Below are 15,733 nucleotides of genomic sequence, written 5' to 3' on the forward strand. Positions count from 1 at the left end.
ATTTGTAGCTAACAGGCAGTTGCATGAGTTCATTGTGCGGTCCAGGGCGATCAGCACCCACAGACCCTTCAAGTTTACGCACTGGCTCACCGGTCAGGCCTCCTCTTTGCAAGGACCGTGGACGCTGAAGAATTGGAACTTAAGAAGAAGTTGAGTCTCATCGGCGAGCAGAGTGATCGGCGACGAGGAGGAACCATAGGTGATCGGCGATGACGATGTCGAGTGGGTGGACGAGGAGGAGCACGGCGGCGAGGCCCGTCACCCTGTGCCTGTGGCTGGCTCTCGGCGCAGCCGCCCTGATGCTACCCCAGGTGCTCGTCTCGTCCATCCATCCATCCATCCATCCATCTGCATGCATCGTCCTGAGATCCCTTCGTTGATGCATGCCTCCGCTGTCCACAGGCACATGGAGAATCAGCCGCGGAGCTGACCGAGGTCACCAACAAGGTCTTCTTCGACATGCAGATCGACGGCAAGCCTGAAGGTTTGCGCCGGCGGCTTCCTCCTCTGATCTCTTCCGTTTGTGCATGCTATGCCATCGCCATCGCCATCGCCATGCTTATGGTTGGATAATGTTCTTATATGCAACAAGAAGTTTCTTTCATCATGATCTTCCTCACCATTGCCAAAAATTGAGGTTGATAAGATTGGCCGGCTTTGGTATCTTAAGATGGCTGCCTTAGTTTGCCTCCCTAGTTGTATTATCTTTATTTGTGTATGTATGCTGGTTCCTGATACTTGATGCCCCCATCTAACTAACGTTTGAATGGTCACGGGTCGTCATAGGCCGGATTGTCATTGGACTCTTTGGGAAGACTGTTCCTAAAACAGCAGGTACTAGCAATTTAATTATGTTGTTTGGTTCAACAAATGCGGGTGTTGGTTTTCTTGTGATGACATGAGCGAAAAGGTTAACTGTCTTTTTTCTTTGTTCAGAGAACTTCAGAGCAATTTCCACAGGTATGTATGCTTCCTAACCATCATATATGTCTCAAAAGTTTAATCAACAAATATACTTGTTAAAAAAAAAGGAATGGGCTTTCTTTCTGATCCATGTCCTCACAACTCTCTTGTTATACAGGAGAGAAAGGACTGGGCTCGCACGGTAAACCACTCTTCTACAAGGGGTCCACATTCCACAGGATCATTCCAGGATTCATGATCCAGGGAGGTGATTTCTTGAACGGCGACGGAACGGGCTGCGATTCCATCTATGACGGCGAGATTTTCCCTGATGAGAACTTCAAGCTCGGTCACGCTGAAGCTGGTGACTAACATAACTACGCTGCTTGAAACCTTAGTTGTAGCAAGAGATATTCACAGCGAGCAAGTCGATCAGCGATCGCTGATGCCTGATGTCCAACTGCGTTGCAGGTACTATTTCCATGGCCAATTATGGGAAAGATACAAACGGATGCCAGTTTTTCATCACCACCGTACCAGGAAACCGGTAAATCTTTTCCAGATGGTCCTCGAGAATCATTGGTCCTTCATTTTTAATCACCACAAGCATCATTATAGTTTATGCAAAAGATTTTTCCTTCTCTCCTATTTGAGATTACTGTTTGTTGCTGATCGTGTGCTTGTTGCTTCTCTGTGCAAAGGTTACCGAAGAAGTTGGACGGGATACACGTTGTGTTTGGCAAGGTGCTTAGTGGAATGGATGTTGTCCACAAGATTGAGGCTGTAGGCCAGCCGACTGGTGTCCCCAAGGCCAAAGTCGTCATAGTTGATTGTGGGGAGCTGCCCAAGTCTGATGAGCTGTAGTGATCCGATCCATCTTTGATGGAAGCATGAGTGTTAGTTTTCAGTGTGGTCTTGTTTTTTATTTGGTCAGAGCTGGTTTGTGTTTGAGTTTGAGTATAATGACTTCTGTTTATGTACTTCTTACTTGGAAAATTGGACTGATGAACAAACAAACAGCGATTGATATGATCTCTTTTCTTCTACGTTGAGAATCCTGTCTCGCATCGCGGAGGCCGCCCTGTTCATCCCAATGTGGATACCTTCCTGAGAAGTGTTTGTTTGCTTGACGTTGGTTGAACCTTCTTGCCAACTTTGATTACCATAATGATCAAATGTTGTGAATAGGTTTACTTAAGGGGCACATGCCCCTGTTATTTATGTCATCTTTCTCGATTTAAACTCCTTATTTAACATAAAATGAAAATTTGAGATGGCATGTAAGTCAAATGCGGCTAGTGTGTACGAGCTATACAAATATTATAGAATTAATACATGCTACATTGCTAAATGTGTAAGCATACTCCATATACCCCTAAATAAATGCACTTCTAGTTCTAGCAAATCTTAGACATATTATTAGAAATGACATTGTTGCCTCTAATTACTCATGCAGTTTGCAGGAGGCAGCCGCATGTGGTGCACGGTTGAGGCGAAAACGTTGAGAACCATGTCTCGCGTCGTGGAGGCCACCCTGTTCATTCCGACGTGGATTTCTCGTGAGGACTGTTTGGTTGCTTGTTTGGTTGCTCAACGGTGGTTAGGGGACGCTAGCCAAAAAGGAAGGGGAAGAGGGAGATGGCATTCCAACGCTCTTTGTATAGTTGTATGTTACTCTGATTAGTTATGAATTTTGTATATACGGTAAACTAGCTCTTTGTATAGTTGTATGTTACTCTGATTAGTTATGAATTTTGTATATACGGTAAACTAACAGGCTTATGACACCAAATACTTTAAAAGCTTCCCTCCTTTATTAATACAAATATAGGCACATTATCGTGCTGGTTTGTTTAAAAAAACTGCCAAAATGTGGTTTAAAACTATATTACTCTTGCATTATACTAAGAAAAATCTAGAAGTAGCGGAATGCCCGCCTGTTTGGATAGCTGTTACCAAACTTCCTAGCTGCCAAAATCATTGCAAGATGCTTAAAGACACTATAAAGACATCTGAATTTACTAGCATCATCGTCACCACCACCATCAGCACGCGCCTTGCGGATCGCTCGAGCTTTATTGACTTCAACCTCAGTCACACTAACTTTTGGAATGCAGTTGTGCCACCCGAGCTCACCTCTTGGAAAGAACAGCGAGTATGAGAGAGCGTCATAGCACCCATGATAGGACCGAATGCCATGGATCGATCTATCCTTTCCTTGGAGGACAACACTATTATCGAACTGGCCCCGACGCTCGCTACCCTCAATCCAAACGGCAGCAACCTCTGATGTTAATGGCACGTTATATGTTCTCTGGTCTAGCCGTTGGTCAAGTTCTCTGGTCCAGCCGTTGGTCAAGGTTCAACTCGACATGGTAATCCTCAAGGTTGTCAACCTGACCCATACTCCTAAGATTCTCTGAGTAGGGATTAATTCCATGTAAGATATCCTTTAGCCTCTAGATGACCTCCCTACCTTCTTGGGTAGACTTCTCACGGCACTTGCGGAGCCTATGCTCAAGTGACGGATCGTCGTTGTAAAAATAAAGCTCAAGGTGTCAATGTTCGTGACCATCCTCTTTACCAAATGATCGTATGTTATGGTAGATTTGTCCATGGGCACAAAATGTGTAAATTCCACAATTTCTCATGTCGGTGGTCAAACGATCAAGTTTACAGTAAAGAGAAGTGAAAGAGAAGTGACCATTGAAATATCTGATGTTTGCACGGAAATGCCTAGCATCAGTGTCCGAGCTCGACCACAGTCTCACGAGTTCCAATGGTGTCTCGGGGGTGGAAAGATGAATCTTTCCATTACGACAACAGAATCCAGGTGGCTCGGACTCACACTTCTTTGCATTGCAGTGCTCGCAGTTATCCTTTGGCTTGAGCATGTGCGTCTCGTTACGGACATTGGCATAAACCGCATCGTATGGATCCGGTACATCAGGTTCGTTGGGATCTTCATTCGCCGTCTCAAGATCCACATCCTCATCAGCTTCCCAATCATCAGGTTCTAATCATTAGCATGAGTATGAAGTGTTAGATTTTTGAAACAAGATAAGTTGAGCGTCACTTAGATGCAGCAGGGTGTACCTTGGCCTCCAAAAAGGTGCCCATCTTCCTCTTCCTTGTCGTCCTCAAATATGATGTTCTCATCGCAATCTAATGCAACATTGGCACATGAGTGATGAGACAAACCTATTAACACAGGTAGAATAATAGCATGAAGGAAGCACGTGCAACATTTACCATCCTCTTCCGTAGAGGCATGTGTCTCTGCTTGTCCACCGTGTGGAGGCATTGAATACATCTCGTCAACAACAGATGGTTGTGTCTGAGTACCTGAATATGAGGCCCCCACTGCAAACACCAGAAGATGCAAACTTGTTAAAGAACTTGATTTACATTTTACAGATGGTCCCTTTGTGTCCCAGAATGCTGATAAAATGGCTGGAGAAGATTGACCCTAGAAAGATGGAATATGAAGAGCAACTTTGTTTTTGGATTAACATCCACAATGCTTTGGTTATGCATGTATGTTCAATATTTTTAGCTATTACCACCTTAAAGAATGCTTGCTTTTTAGACTCAGCATGATACATAACTAACATTCGTTCTGAAATATTACAGGCTTTCATGGCCTATGGGCTACGGGAAATATGCATTGCTCAATTTTATACACAGTTTTCATTTGCATACTCTAGTTTTTCTAGAGTGCCATTTCTTATCACTACCAAAACACATAGATAATGGAGCAATGCATTGACCAGGAGGCAAGGACCATAATTGCATTGACAAGGAGGCATGAACCATAATTTTTTGCTACAGCAATAGTTTGCAAATAAACCCCAGATAGTTTGTCTTGGAAATTCATACATACTATAGTACCACACTACCATGCTTTCAAAATTTCCAAAATAAATAGAAACAATAAAGAGTCCACACTAAAGCTGACATGATTTGGGCGAGTACCTTCTAATGCAGAGAATGATTTGACTGAAAAAATCACCTGAAATGCAGAGAATGATTTGACTGAGAAAAGATAAAAAAATCACATTATACTTCAAGAGAATGGCATTTCAATGAGTTGTTGTTTCAGTTAAAAAATTGGTAAACCCTCCTGCTAAAATGTTGGCCTGCAGGGCGATTACAGAATCTGTGAGGGGCCCGTACCTTGCCAATTAGCCAACAATGTCTGAAAAGGAAAAGAAAGTAAGCTAACAAGCAAATGTGGTAGGTGTTAATATCATAGCTAAATATCCAAAATTCACTATAAGCTCATCCAGCAGTCACAAAGGTTACTGAAATCAAGATGCACCTATATGAAGAATTAAATTTGTGCCGAGATAAGACATGCAAAAACAGCCAGGAAAAGAAGTGCATGCACAACTATTGTAAGAAGAAAAGATCTGGTCATAGTTTACAAAAGATATGGTGCCAGTAAGGAAAAATGGACAGTACAAGCTTACAAAGCAAACTGACTTAAAATGTTGCAATGCAAATACCAAGTCAAGTGATCGCTCGCCATTTTTGTAAATAAGTGATAAGGACTGGGACTCCTTATCCGGGCAACGCTGTCGCAGAAATTTTATCTGCAAAATTATGAAATCCTTAGAATAGTTTTGGTATGCAATGAATAATGGAGAACATGTCTTTTTCATTACAAAATGAACTGCGTACAGTCTTCTGTCCAAGAACCACAACTGACACAGAGCTTAAGCTCAAACATTTTTCCCTCCCTTTTGAATACCATATGAATGTTGTCTCATCCTGAAAAGAGAATTAAAATTATTTTCCCATGACTGAAAGGTGTATTTTTGTATAATAACATACGTATAACATGATAAGCTGCAATTATACAATTGTAATACAAAATGACCCCTCGTAGTTCTATTGGACCAAATTGTATGGCTATCCGTTCCAAAATGGTGTCGTTTTGGGTGTAAACATGGCCACAAACATACACATCAGGCTACTACTTTTCCTAATCATATATTAGTGAAAACCTTGACAGGCACTTCTGATCACCAATATGCTAACATCATTTGTCGTGTGACAAATCTAAATAGTTGTATGGCTATTAGTGGATAATACAGTTAAATGTGACTGCTCTAGAATTGCAACTTGGAATGGTGGCAGTAACTTCAAATGCAGTTCTGTGACATTTTAGCAAGTGGAACTGCTAGTCTAAGGAATATGCGGAAACTAATTGGTTCGGAATAATATATTAATTGCTACCCAACTTATTCGAACCTTATGCCAGTCTATCTGTGACAGGGCATATCAGCAGTTCCAAAGAGCACAAGGAATAAACATCTAGTTCAATAGTTCTAGCTGAATAAACTGCAGAAAAAAATATTGATCTGGGTAGGTAAAAATCGAATGTTATCATAATCGTTTAATTGTCATGAGGTACCTATAACTTCAGAATTATCGCCCCCAGGTACATAGATCATGTATTAAGAAAAAAAATAAAATCACTTAGGTTCCAATTACTTAAGTAGGCCAATATGGCCAATTCCAAGCCATATGAACTAATACCGTTGCTATAAACAACTGATGAGGAAGGCAATCATCAAAAGGTAATAAAAAGGAATTCAGTAGGCACTATGAGATCAGTTACCGATTTTAATTGGATAAGATAGCAAGTGTAGCCATAACAACATAGTTTAATCTAGAGATCCTAGAAAAACATAAGATATTGCTTAACCTTCATGCATAGAAAATAAAAGAGACTGACACTACAAATACTGTACAAATTCTTTCCCAATCTCCCATTATAAATTATTTAAACAACCAAAGGTAGCTTCACTGCATAGTTTGCTTGAGGTATCATCTCTATAGGATTGGAAAAAAATGTTCTTATCTCAGGTGTTACCAAATAAAAAGTGTTAACTAAAGAAACAAAAAGCTAGTATATAGTTTGTCATAGATGATACCTTATGTAACTAAACACTGGACAAAAATCATGACTGAAAACTGAAGAAACCTCTTATTTGAAACAGAAACTTAAAACTGGATGAACCTCAATGACCTGTAGTCTGCAGAGGGACAAGGTTCTAGCCTCTCTAGCTGCTTTCCTCCAAATTTATTATTCAATTATAAACTAACTGCAAAAAGGAGAACTGATAAGATGGGCTGATGGCAATACTTGAGAAAGAACTGATAAGATGGGTTGACAACAATACTTGAGAAAACCATATGCTGCTGTTAACTGAAATTTGTTACAGACTTACATTAACCTCAGAAAACTTTTTGGTGGAAGACTTGGAGAAGCTACAGGGTCATTGTAGTTAAAAAATAATAAGAATAAAATAAAATAAACCGACATACTTGAAAATGAACAAACCTAAACCTATAGAATGAAGACTTATAAGATAAAAGTTGACACAGACCACAGAAAAATGATAACACTGAATATATAAAAAAAATATTATCAGGTGAGGATGAGCTGCTCACGTGCCCAGTGCCCCTCTGCCAACACTGAAGTATGATGATCACAGATGAATACTCATTTAAAATGAATACTACACAATTGATCTCATGGAGAACTATAACTTGGTCTCTTAGATTGTAGCAATGGTGATGCATATCAAGGTCTTTCACTACTCTTCTTCTAGCTTGATTATTCAAACCCATGCATTACAATTTAAGATGCAGCACTTCTGATTAGTCATGGCAGAATGAAAAAAAACATGCAACAGTACAAGTAGGGACAATGGCCACACCACCCAGAACACATTACAGATGGAGGGATAGCAAGTCTGAAGGAGGCTCACTGAACCAACTGACTGAAACTGAAATAAATCTAAATAGTTGTATGGCTATTAGTGGATAATACTGGTAAATGTGACTGCTCTAGAATTGCAACTTGGAATGGTGGCAGTAACTTCAAATGCAGTTCTGTGACATTTCAGCAAGTGGAATTGCTAGTCTAAAGAATATGCGGAAACTAATTGGTTCGGAATAATATATTAATTGCTACCCAACTTATTCGAACCTCATGGCAGTCTATCTGTGACAGGGCATATCAGCAATTTCAAAGAGCGCAAGGCATAAACATCTAGTTCGATAGTTCTAGCTGAATAGACTGTAGAAAAAAATATTGATCTGGGTTGGTAAAAATCGAATGTTATCATAATCGTTTAATTGTCATGAGGTACCTATAACTTTAGAATTATCACCCCAGGTATATAGATCATGTATTAAGAACAAAAAATAGAATCATGATCTGCAAGGGCGTATCCGCGTATCACTAGAATTACTCACAGATGATAGCATGAAGGCGCAGAATTTGGAGTTCCCTCTCTTGCCGCACTTCAGGAGATATGCGCCCTTCTTCAGATCAACGATGGCCTGAATAAAGCACTGAATTGAGCAGTCAGATGGCCAATCCTCCCGCGACAGCTCCGCGAACTCCAAGGACGATCCCCTATTTCTGCCTGGCCCACCGGTCAGCCAGCGCGGCAGGCCTCCTTATAAGCACCCGATCGAGGACGCTGCAGGAGGAGGGGGAACAAGAAGAACCTCGATCAGCAGGCTCGTCGGCGATCCACAATGGCGTCGAGGAGGATTAGCCCGGCGGCGCTGTGCCTGTGGCTCGCGCTCGCCGGCGTTGTTGTTCAGGCGCATACTAAACCTGACGAGAGCCTGACGAAGGTCACGGTCAAGACCTTCTTCGACATCGAGATCGACGGCAAGCCCACAGGTTCGTGCACGGTGAACACACTGTCAAAAATAAATCCGATGCTGAGACTTAGAGAGACCTTCATTTCGATTAGTGATGATGCTTCGTGCTCTGAATTCTAATCAATTTTTGGATGATCCTTGGTTGTCATATCATATCATATCATATCATAGGCCGGATCATCCTGGGGCTTTTTGGGGAGACGGTCCCTAAAACTGCAGGTACTACTCGTTCAGTTCAACAAATGTGTGTTGTTGTTTTGCTCATGACTTATGAGATGAGAGAAATGCTAACCTTTTTCTTTTCTTTTCCTGTACAGAGAATTTCCGAGCGCTTTGCACAGGTATGCTTTTCCTAATTATTAACCATCATGGCAAATATTGAACAAATATTTTTAGGAACATTCTTGTTTTAACAAATATTGCACTCTCTTCCTCAAATATATCAAGAACCTTTAATTTTTTTTGTTCAAAAAGAATCTTTAAAAACACTGTATAAATCCGTTTGAATAGTGAACGGTAGCACCTCCACTTCTCTTGGTATGCAGGGGAGAAAGGCATTGGCAAGGCCGCGAAGCCTCTCTACTACAAGGGATCCACGTTCCACAGGATCATCCCGGAGTTCATGATCCAGGGAGGCGATTTCACCAACTTCAACGGAACCGGCGGCGAATCCATCTATGGCTCGGTGTTCCCCGACGAGAACTTCAAGCTCAACCACACTCACTCCGGTGACTAACCTTCGCCGCTTGATCGATGAACATCAACTCCCAGTTATTGTAGCCAGAAACGCTTCCACGGAGCAGGAGCTGTGTCCGATCAACTACTGCGTTGCGTTGCAGGTACTCTGTCCATGGCCAATTACGGGAAGGATTCGAACGGGTCCCAGTTCTTCATCACCACTGTGAAAGGAAGCCGGTAAAACCTCCTGAATGGCCATGAGCCCATGAGCATTAGGCACTCGGAACAATTGCAATTTCTACATGAGATTTTTTTTTGCTTCGCCTTTTTGAGATGGATTGTGTGCTGGCTGATCGTGCCTGTTTGTTGTTCTTGCAAAGGATGCCGAAGAAGGTGGACGGGCTACACGTCGTGTTCGGCGAGGTGCTGGACGGAATGGACGTCGTCCACGAGATTGAAGCCCAAGGGCAGCCGACTGGCGAGCCCAAGGCCAAAGTCGTCATAGTTAACAGCGGACAGCTCCCTGATGATGAACTGTAATTATAATGAACTGATGATCCGTGCACATACATCCCCCTTTTCTTTGACGGGACATATACGTCTTTGATGGAAGCACATTGTATTCGCTCCTATTGAGAAAATCAAACGTGATTCTTTTTCAGTGTGGTGTGTGGAATTGTTGTCAGTAACTGTTTTATTTGGTTGGTTGGAGCCAATCTCGATCGGATACAATTACTTGCTTATCTACTTTTTATGTTTACTTATTGTTCTCTTTAGAGAGCGATAAAAAATTAGTGCTTAATTAAAAAAACTAGGGGGATTTTGTTTTAAGAAGAAAGGTGAACAACCCAGACCCCCCTCCCCCAACTTTACCGGCGAGGAGGATTTTTTTAACCTACCTTGAAAATTTGCTCCCATCGGAAGTCGAACCCAGAATCTGAAGATGCTACTAAAGCACTACAATCATTAGGCTAGAACCCTAAAAATTGGTGCTTAATATATAAGAAAGAATTGATCTAGTCAATTTCCATCGCCTATGTTTGAGTCATTTTCAATGTAAATTTAAGCTCATATTTCTTTTTATCAACAATGACACCATGTTTCTTCCAGGTTACTCGAGTTTCTCTTGAAACGATGAAAATTTTGTTGAACCTGTCCTGAACCTAACAAATGAACAGAGCATACCAACTCTCATACTGACATGTGGGACCCTGTCTCGCGTCTACCCCACCTGTCAGCCAGCGCGGCGACTTCTCTCCTCCCCATATTTGGTCGTGCCCCCCGTGGACTGCAGTGCAGTGTGTGGCGAACAACCAGATCTAGTAAAATCCTGTAGACCTCATCGGCGGCGGCGACGAGGAGGAGGAGAGCAGATCGGTGATGCAGCCGAGCGGGTGGAGGAGGAGCGCGGCGGCGCGGGCGGCCTGGCGCCCCGCTACGGTGTGCCTGTGGCTCGCGCTCGCCGCCGCCGCCCTGACGCTCGCCCAGGTTCTCATCAACCTCGTCCGTCCCCTGCCCACCCGCCCATAGTTTGCACCTCTCCTTCTCCCCATCTGCGTGTTTGTTTCCGCGATCTGATCTGATTCGTACGCGTTACTGCTCTAGCTGTTCGTCGATTTGATTATCTGCGACGCTTGCGCTGGTGTCTGAATCTGTTAGATACGGATCCAACTATCCAAGTAGCTAACTGTTGTGTTTGATTTCTGATTTGTTTTTTCTGTATGGATATCGATATGGATGCGTCATGGAAAAATTTATCGGGGTTTCAGGCGAAGAAGGACCTGACGGAGGTCACCCACAAGGTCTACTTTGATATCGAGATTGACGGCAAGCCCGCAGGTTTGTGGTGGCTCCTCTCTCTTGTTCCACTGTCAGATCAGCACCCGATGCCATATCTAGGTGAAGTAACAGGACAGCTTTAGATGTCACCTTGCATAGCCATTTTGGTTCCATTACTGACTTTGCGCTCCCCACACGTGGATTGATGTCATCTGGTCTACCACCAATGCTTACAGTACAAAGTGATGTGCTTCAGTTGCATGCCATTCAGAGTGATTACTGCTACTAGGATTATCAAATTTCTTTGGTCTTACTTATATTAAGGAGAAATGCCAATATGGTGTTTGTTTGTATATGAATATTACTCATCCACTTATTAACTGATTGACTCATTGGTGGTTAATTTGATCTGAACTTTAATAGGTCGGATTGTCATGGGACTTTTTGGGAAGACTGTTCCTAAAACAGCAGGTATTTTCCGCCTATTGTTCAGTGCATAGCTATTTTCTTATCTTAAGATAAACACTAATGTTCCCTACATCTACTTTTCCTACAGAGAACTTCCGAGCGCTTTGCACAGGTATGAACATTATTGTTACCCATTCCCTTTGTTTTCCAGACGATAAATCTCATGGATGTTTGGCAGACTTTAATAATACCTGCACCATGCAAACAAAATCATTTTGTCATGTGGCAGAAAATAGTTTGGTCTTATTTTCAGGTAGTTTATAACCAATTAAAATTAGGCATGCTTCTCCAAACAAGCAAGAAAACAAACAGATTTGCGTATTGCCACATTCTTATTCTTATTTTACGGGAAAAGTGAAAATGAACAATAAAATTACAACATGTGTTTGCATTCATCATATGTAAGTGTAGCATGCCATTATTTATTACAAAGCGAAAAGAGGTCCCATACTGAACTCTGAATAGTTCTACAATCTGTGAAATAGGCTCAATTCACTTGTTTGGCTATGGTTTAAGCTCTCAACTTTCTTGTTATACAGGAGAGAAGGGAACTGGCAAGAGTGGCAAACCTCTCCACTACAAGGGAAGCACATTCCACAGAATTATCCCCAGCTTCATGCTCCAAGGAGGTGACTTCACTCTTGGCGATGGAAGGGGTGGTGAATCTATCTATGGCATGAAGTTCGCTGATGAGAACTTCAAGATCAAGCACACTGGACCAGGTGATCAAATATGTGACCCTGTTGTCATTATTGACTTAGATATGATTTGTCTGAGTGGTTTTCTAGGACCTTGATTAGCTGTTTTCTTGAAAAATCCCATTTATGCCTAGGAATGTTTTAATTCAAGTATTAGCTTGTTAAATCCATTAATTATTGGTTGACTGGTTGTTGGATCAGGCCTTCTGTCCATGGCCAATGCTGGCAGAGATACAAATGGATCCCAGTTTTTCATCACCACTGTGACCACAAGCTGGTAAGTAATTTTTCACATATATTTGTTATAGTGAACTTAATGTCTCCAATTTCGACTGAACATTGTCTTAATCTGTTCAAGATGTATGCTAATTATTTCCGACCTTTCTTTTTGTGTGTGCTAGGTTGGACGGGAAGCATGTTGTGTTTGGCAAGGTGCTATCTGGAATGGATGTTGTTTACAAGGTTGAAGCTGAAGGCCGGCAGAGCGGGCAACCAAAGAGCAAGGTTATCATAGCGGACAGCGGCGAGCTGCCACTGTGATGAGATGTACTGATCTTCTGATGGAAAATAAGAGGTTGTCGCCATTTGTCGTTCTAGAATTGCTATAGTGGTCTGTTTTACCGAAATTGGCCTTTGCCAGTTTCTCTTTACTACAACGACTTGCTTATTTACCTAGTTGGAAAGTTTTAAAGATGAACTAGCGAGTGGTCTCACGCTTCAGCATCATTTCCAGTCTCGATCTCTCAGAAGGAATAATTTTCAGTGGTTTGCTTCTCTGCCGCTACGCCTTCTTCAGAAGTTATAATGTTTTCTTGCGTAGAGAATCGAATGAACTTGACTGAAATGAGTCTGGCGAAAACTCCCTGCTATCAAGAAGACTGCAATGCATTGATAATAGCATGGGCAGTTTTAATTTCTACTCTTTGTAGAGGACTGTAGGTGCTTCCAGTGTTTGGTACTCCCTCCGTTCTTTGTAGAGGGAGTATTAACGAGGGTATCCATTGCATGAGCAACATGTGAGGTGCATAACAACAACCTAGAATTATGCTAAGACTCATTTGGGATGCAGTATTTCGAAAGGGGATTCATATCCTCCTCAGTGTGGTCGATATGGAACAGTAATCAGTGATTAATTAGGGTAGAAGGCCGTAGCATACTGACATGCTGCACTGTTGGAACAGTTATCCTATGCATTTATCGGTCACAAAGGATGAAAGGACCCGGATCCTAGCTATATGCATCCAATTTGTTTTTCTTTTTCTTTTTTTGAAATTGTTTTTCTTTTTCCAAAGGCCGTGACTAGTCGGAGAGGCCTCTCGTGTTAACTTTAATGCAAGAGCCTCTTCACTATTTTTCCGCACACCTACTCCATCCTGCCCCCATCGAGACTCCACCTCACCATCGCTAGCTCTCTCTTCCTCTCCTCCCACACCTCACACCTTCTAGATCCGAGCTTCATCCCCTCCACTATATCCCTCTCGGTCTGGCAGCGACATCGGCACATTGCATCTCTTCCTTCCCCTCCTCCTGCACCCAACCCTTTCTAGATCTAAGCTCTACTATGCCCCTCCAGATCCGGTCATCGCCGCTAGCCGCCCTCCCGATACGACAGTGTCATTGGCACCAGCCTCTATCTCACCAGTGCTGGCTCTCTCTTCCTTCCCCTTTTCTTCTCGCACTCTACCCTTTCCAGATCTGAGCTCCCCTCCACCTTCCACTCTACCTCTCCCGATTCGGCAGCATCATCATTGTCAGCCTTTGCCTCACCAACACCTACTCTCTCCCCTTTCCCCTCCTTGCACCGCACCCCTTTTAGATTTGAGCTCCCCCTCCCCCTCAACTCTGCCCTTCCTGATCCGATGGCATCATCGCCACCAGTTCCAACACCCACATGACCACTGCTACGACATGACACCGATGGCACCCCTGGCACCGCTTCCTAATACAACCCACATCCACTGCTTGTCTGCTACCAGCGATTCGATATCCTTCCCCGTCCCATCTCCTTTAGATTTTGGCACCCACACATCCCTTTCCCCGACCCGAATCCTAACTCCTAACCCAAACAAGGCTGGTTGAAGTTGGATTCATCATAAGAGAAGACAAGGTGCTTGTTTATTTACTTCTTCATCTTATTTCTTTTTCTTTTTTGGTTTTTATTTTGATTCTTACATTTCCTCTCCTTCTAAATCGAGTGGCCCTCTTATATATGTTTTACCTTTTTTTAAAAGGAAATCTTATCCAGGCGCCTCCTCTTCTCTAGCATGAATAACAAGCTTGTCTCTTGCTCTTGCCCCTACGATGGTTTCTAGCAGTGGAGTGGCCTGCTTGTGGCCTCCTACCTCTTCCTAGCTCCAATATCTGGCTCCATGATATCATCTTCTTCGTCTCTCAAGTCAAGCACTTTATTGGCACGACCTCGCATGTTCACATTTGCCTCTGCACAGATGGAACTCGGCTCGCAACCAATGCTAGCACAAACCTCTCAATGCCATTGCTCCTGTCGATTCCATCATCAAGTTTATTACCTCCTACTGCCATCTCCCCGATCACCATCTCTGGTTGCAAACCCTAATGACCTTGGAGGGCTGTTCATTGGAAGTTGGTGTTGTTACTTTCTTTCATCACTTTTTTCCTTGGTTTTTTCCTTTTATCTACAGCTAAAAAAAGCAAAACCGAGTAAAAACGTCGTATGTTGTTCACCTTTCGGTCCGTCGGTCCGCCATCTATCGCATATCGTCCCTCCGTGGCCTCGCGACGCGGCCTCAATCATCATGTACGCCGTTGATCCGATCGATCCCCTCTGAGACATCCCTCACCTCCTACGACGATCACGCCTCCCTCTCTGGCCCTCCAATCCAACCCTAGGTGCCCTCCCTCATCACGTTCAACACACATTCGTTGTTGCCTCGCCCCGACCACGCAATCGCCTCGACCCCACGCCGACATCGCCTCGACCCCGCGCCACCGTCTCCACTCCTCCAACACCCGGTGCCATCGTCTCCTACAACCCGGCGCCACCATCTCTGCCAACTTGCCGTAACAACCGCGACGGCAACACCGTCTATGTCGTACTACACCTCCACGAGGTGACAATCCAACCCGGCGAGTGGTGTTACGCCGCAGCCCACATGAAGAGGAGGGCCCTCCTCGCGCGGCCGATGGGGGTGCCCATGACTCAGTCAAGCCACACCACCATGACCCCTTCTAACATTCAAAATGAGATCCCCGCTGCATCCTCTTTCGTTTTCTGTATTTTCCATCGAAATCCGTTGCTCATACATCATTCTAGCTCTTCTCCGATGAACTCCAACCATGCACGACAATGGCGCCACCGACTGGTCATCGTCGGTTTGGATGGGAGGAAGAAGATGGAGCTGCGACCTTTAGATCCAAAATCAACGGATCACATTAGATGAAGGCCATACCCTTTCGCGTGGACATAGTGCACCGTGGACCATCCACTAACACACGGTAGCATCCGGCCACCTACGATCGGTCCACACCGACAAGTG

At 43.5% G+C, this 15,733-nt stretch overlaps 3 protein-coding genes and 1 long non-coding RNA gene across 5 annotated transcripts; 3 read left to right on the top strand and 1 right to left on the bottom strand.

The window, feature by feature from the left end:
- Window positions 1-36: 36 nt before the first annotated feature.
- Window positions 37-1,883, top strand: LOC101766502 (peptidyl-prolyl cis-trans isomerase CYP20-1). The gene is made up of 7 exons (XM_004966330.2): window positions 37-311; window positions 403-484; window positions 787-834; window positions 937-960; window positions 1,082-1,267; window positions 1,375-1,450; window positions 1,605-1,883. The coding sequence occupies exons 1-7, from the start codon at window positions 210-212 to the stop codon at window positions 1,765-1,767; spliced, it is 681 nt and encodes a 226-aa protein (XP_004966387.1). The 5' UTR covers window positions 37-209; the 3' UTR covers window positions 1,768-1,883.
- Window positions 1,884-4,876: 2,993 nt separating this feature from the next.
- Window positions 4,877-5,429, bottom strand: LOC111256937. The gene is made up of 3 exons (XR_002677195.1): window positions 5,412-5,429; window positions 5,080-5,101; window positions 4,877-4,915 (listed from the first exon to the last, which is right to left on the bottom strand). It is a non-coding gene; the product is annotated as an uncharacterized LOC111256937 (long non-coding RNA).
- Window positions 5,430-8,435: 3,006 nt separating this feature from the next.
- Window positions 8,436-9,934, top strand: LOC101777039 (peptidyl-prolyl cis-trans isomerase 7). The gene is made up of 6 exons (XM_004967225.4): window positions 8,436-8,614; window positions 8,767-8,814; window positions 8,913-8,936; window positions 9,141-9,323; window positions 9,435-9,510; window positions 9,654-9,934. Exons 1-6 carry the CDS (start codon window positions 8,464-8,466, stop codon window positions 9,811-9,813), a joined length of 642 nt encoding a protein of 213 aa, XP_004967282.1. The 5' UTR covers window positions 8,436-8,463; the 3' UTR covers window positions 9,814-9,934.
- A 621-nt stretch (window positions 9,935-10,555) lies between these two features.
- LOC101766922 (peptidyl-prolyl cis-trans isomerase CYP19-4) lies at window positions 10,556-12,994 on the top strand. 2 transcript variants are annotated; one of them, XM_004966331.3, is made up of 7 exons: window positions 10,556-10,776; window positions 11,043-11,112; window positions 11,476-11,523; window positions 11,609-11,632; window positions 12,060-12,242; window positions 12,420-12,495; window positions 12,620-12,994. In XM_004966331.3, the coding sequence occupies exons 1-7, from the start codon at window positions 10,654-10,656 to the stop codon at window positions 12,756-12,758; spliced, it is 663 nt and encodes a 220-aa protein (XP_004966388.1). In that variant the 5' UTR covers window positions 10,556-10,653; the 3' UTR covers window positions 12,759-12,994. The 2 variants fall into 2 exon arrangements, with proteins under 2 accessions (XP_004966388.1, XP_004966389.1); XM_004966332.3 differs by having other exon boundaries at window positions 10,557-10,761.
- Window positions 12,995-15,733: the final 2,739 nt, after the last annotated feature.

The sequence above is a fragment of the Setaria italica genome, chromosome IV, assembly GCF_000263155.2.
Source record: "Setaria italica strain Yugu1 chromosome IV, Setaria_italica_v2.0, whole genome shotgun sequence".
NCBI classification, from domain to species: Eukaryota; Viridiplantae; Streptophyta; class Magnoliopsida; order Poales; family Poaceae; genus Setaria; species Setaria italica.

Coding starts and splice junctions, on each gene's coding strand:
- LOC101766922 (XM_004966331.3), top strand. CDS start 10,654: ATGCAGCCGAGCGGGTGGAGGAGGAGCGCGGCGGCGCGGGCGGCCTGG. Junction 11,113..11,475: donor GATTGACGGCAAGCCCGCAG/GTTTGTGGTGGC, acceptor GAACTTTAATAG/GTCGGATTGTCATGGGACTT. Junction 11,633..12,059: donor CTTCCGAGCGCTTTGCACAG/GTATGAACATTA, acceptor CTTGTTATACAG/GAGAGAAGGGAACTGGCAAG.
- LOC101777039 (XM_004967225.4), top strand. CDS start 8,464: ATGGCGTCGAGGAGGATTAGCCCGGCGGCGCTGTGCCTGTGGCTCGCG. Junction 8,815..8,912: donor GACGGTCCCTAAAACTGCAG/GTACTACTCGTT, acceptor TTTCCTGTACAG/AGAATTTCCGAGCGCTTTGC. Junction 9,511..9,653: donor ACCACTGTGAAAGGAAGCCG/GTAAAACCTCCT, acceptor GTTCTTGCAAAG/GATGCCGAAGAAGGTGGACG.
- LOC101766502 (XM_004966330.2), top strand. CDS start 210: ATGACGATGTCGAGTGGGTGGACGAGGAGGAGCACGGCGGCGAGGCCC. Junction 485..786: donor GATCGACGGCAAGCCTGAAG/GTTTGCGCCGGC, acceptor GGGTCGTCATAG/GCCGGATTGTCATTGGACTC. Junction 961..1,081: donor CTTCAGAGCAATTTCCACAG/GTATGTATGCTT, acceptor CTTGTTATACAG/GAGAGAAAGGACTGGGCTCG.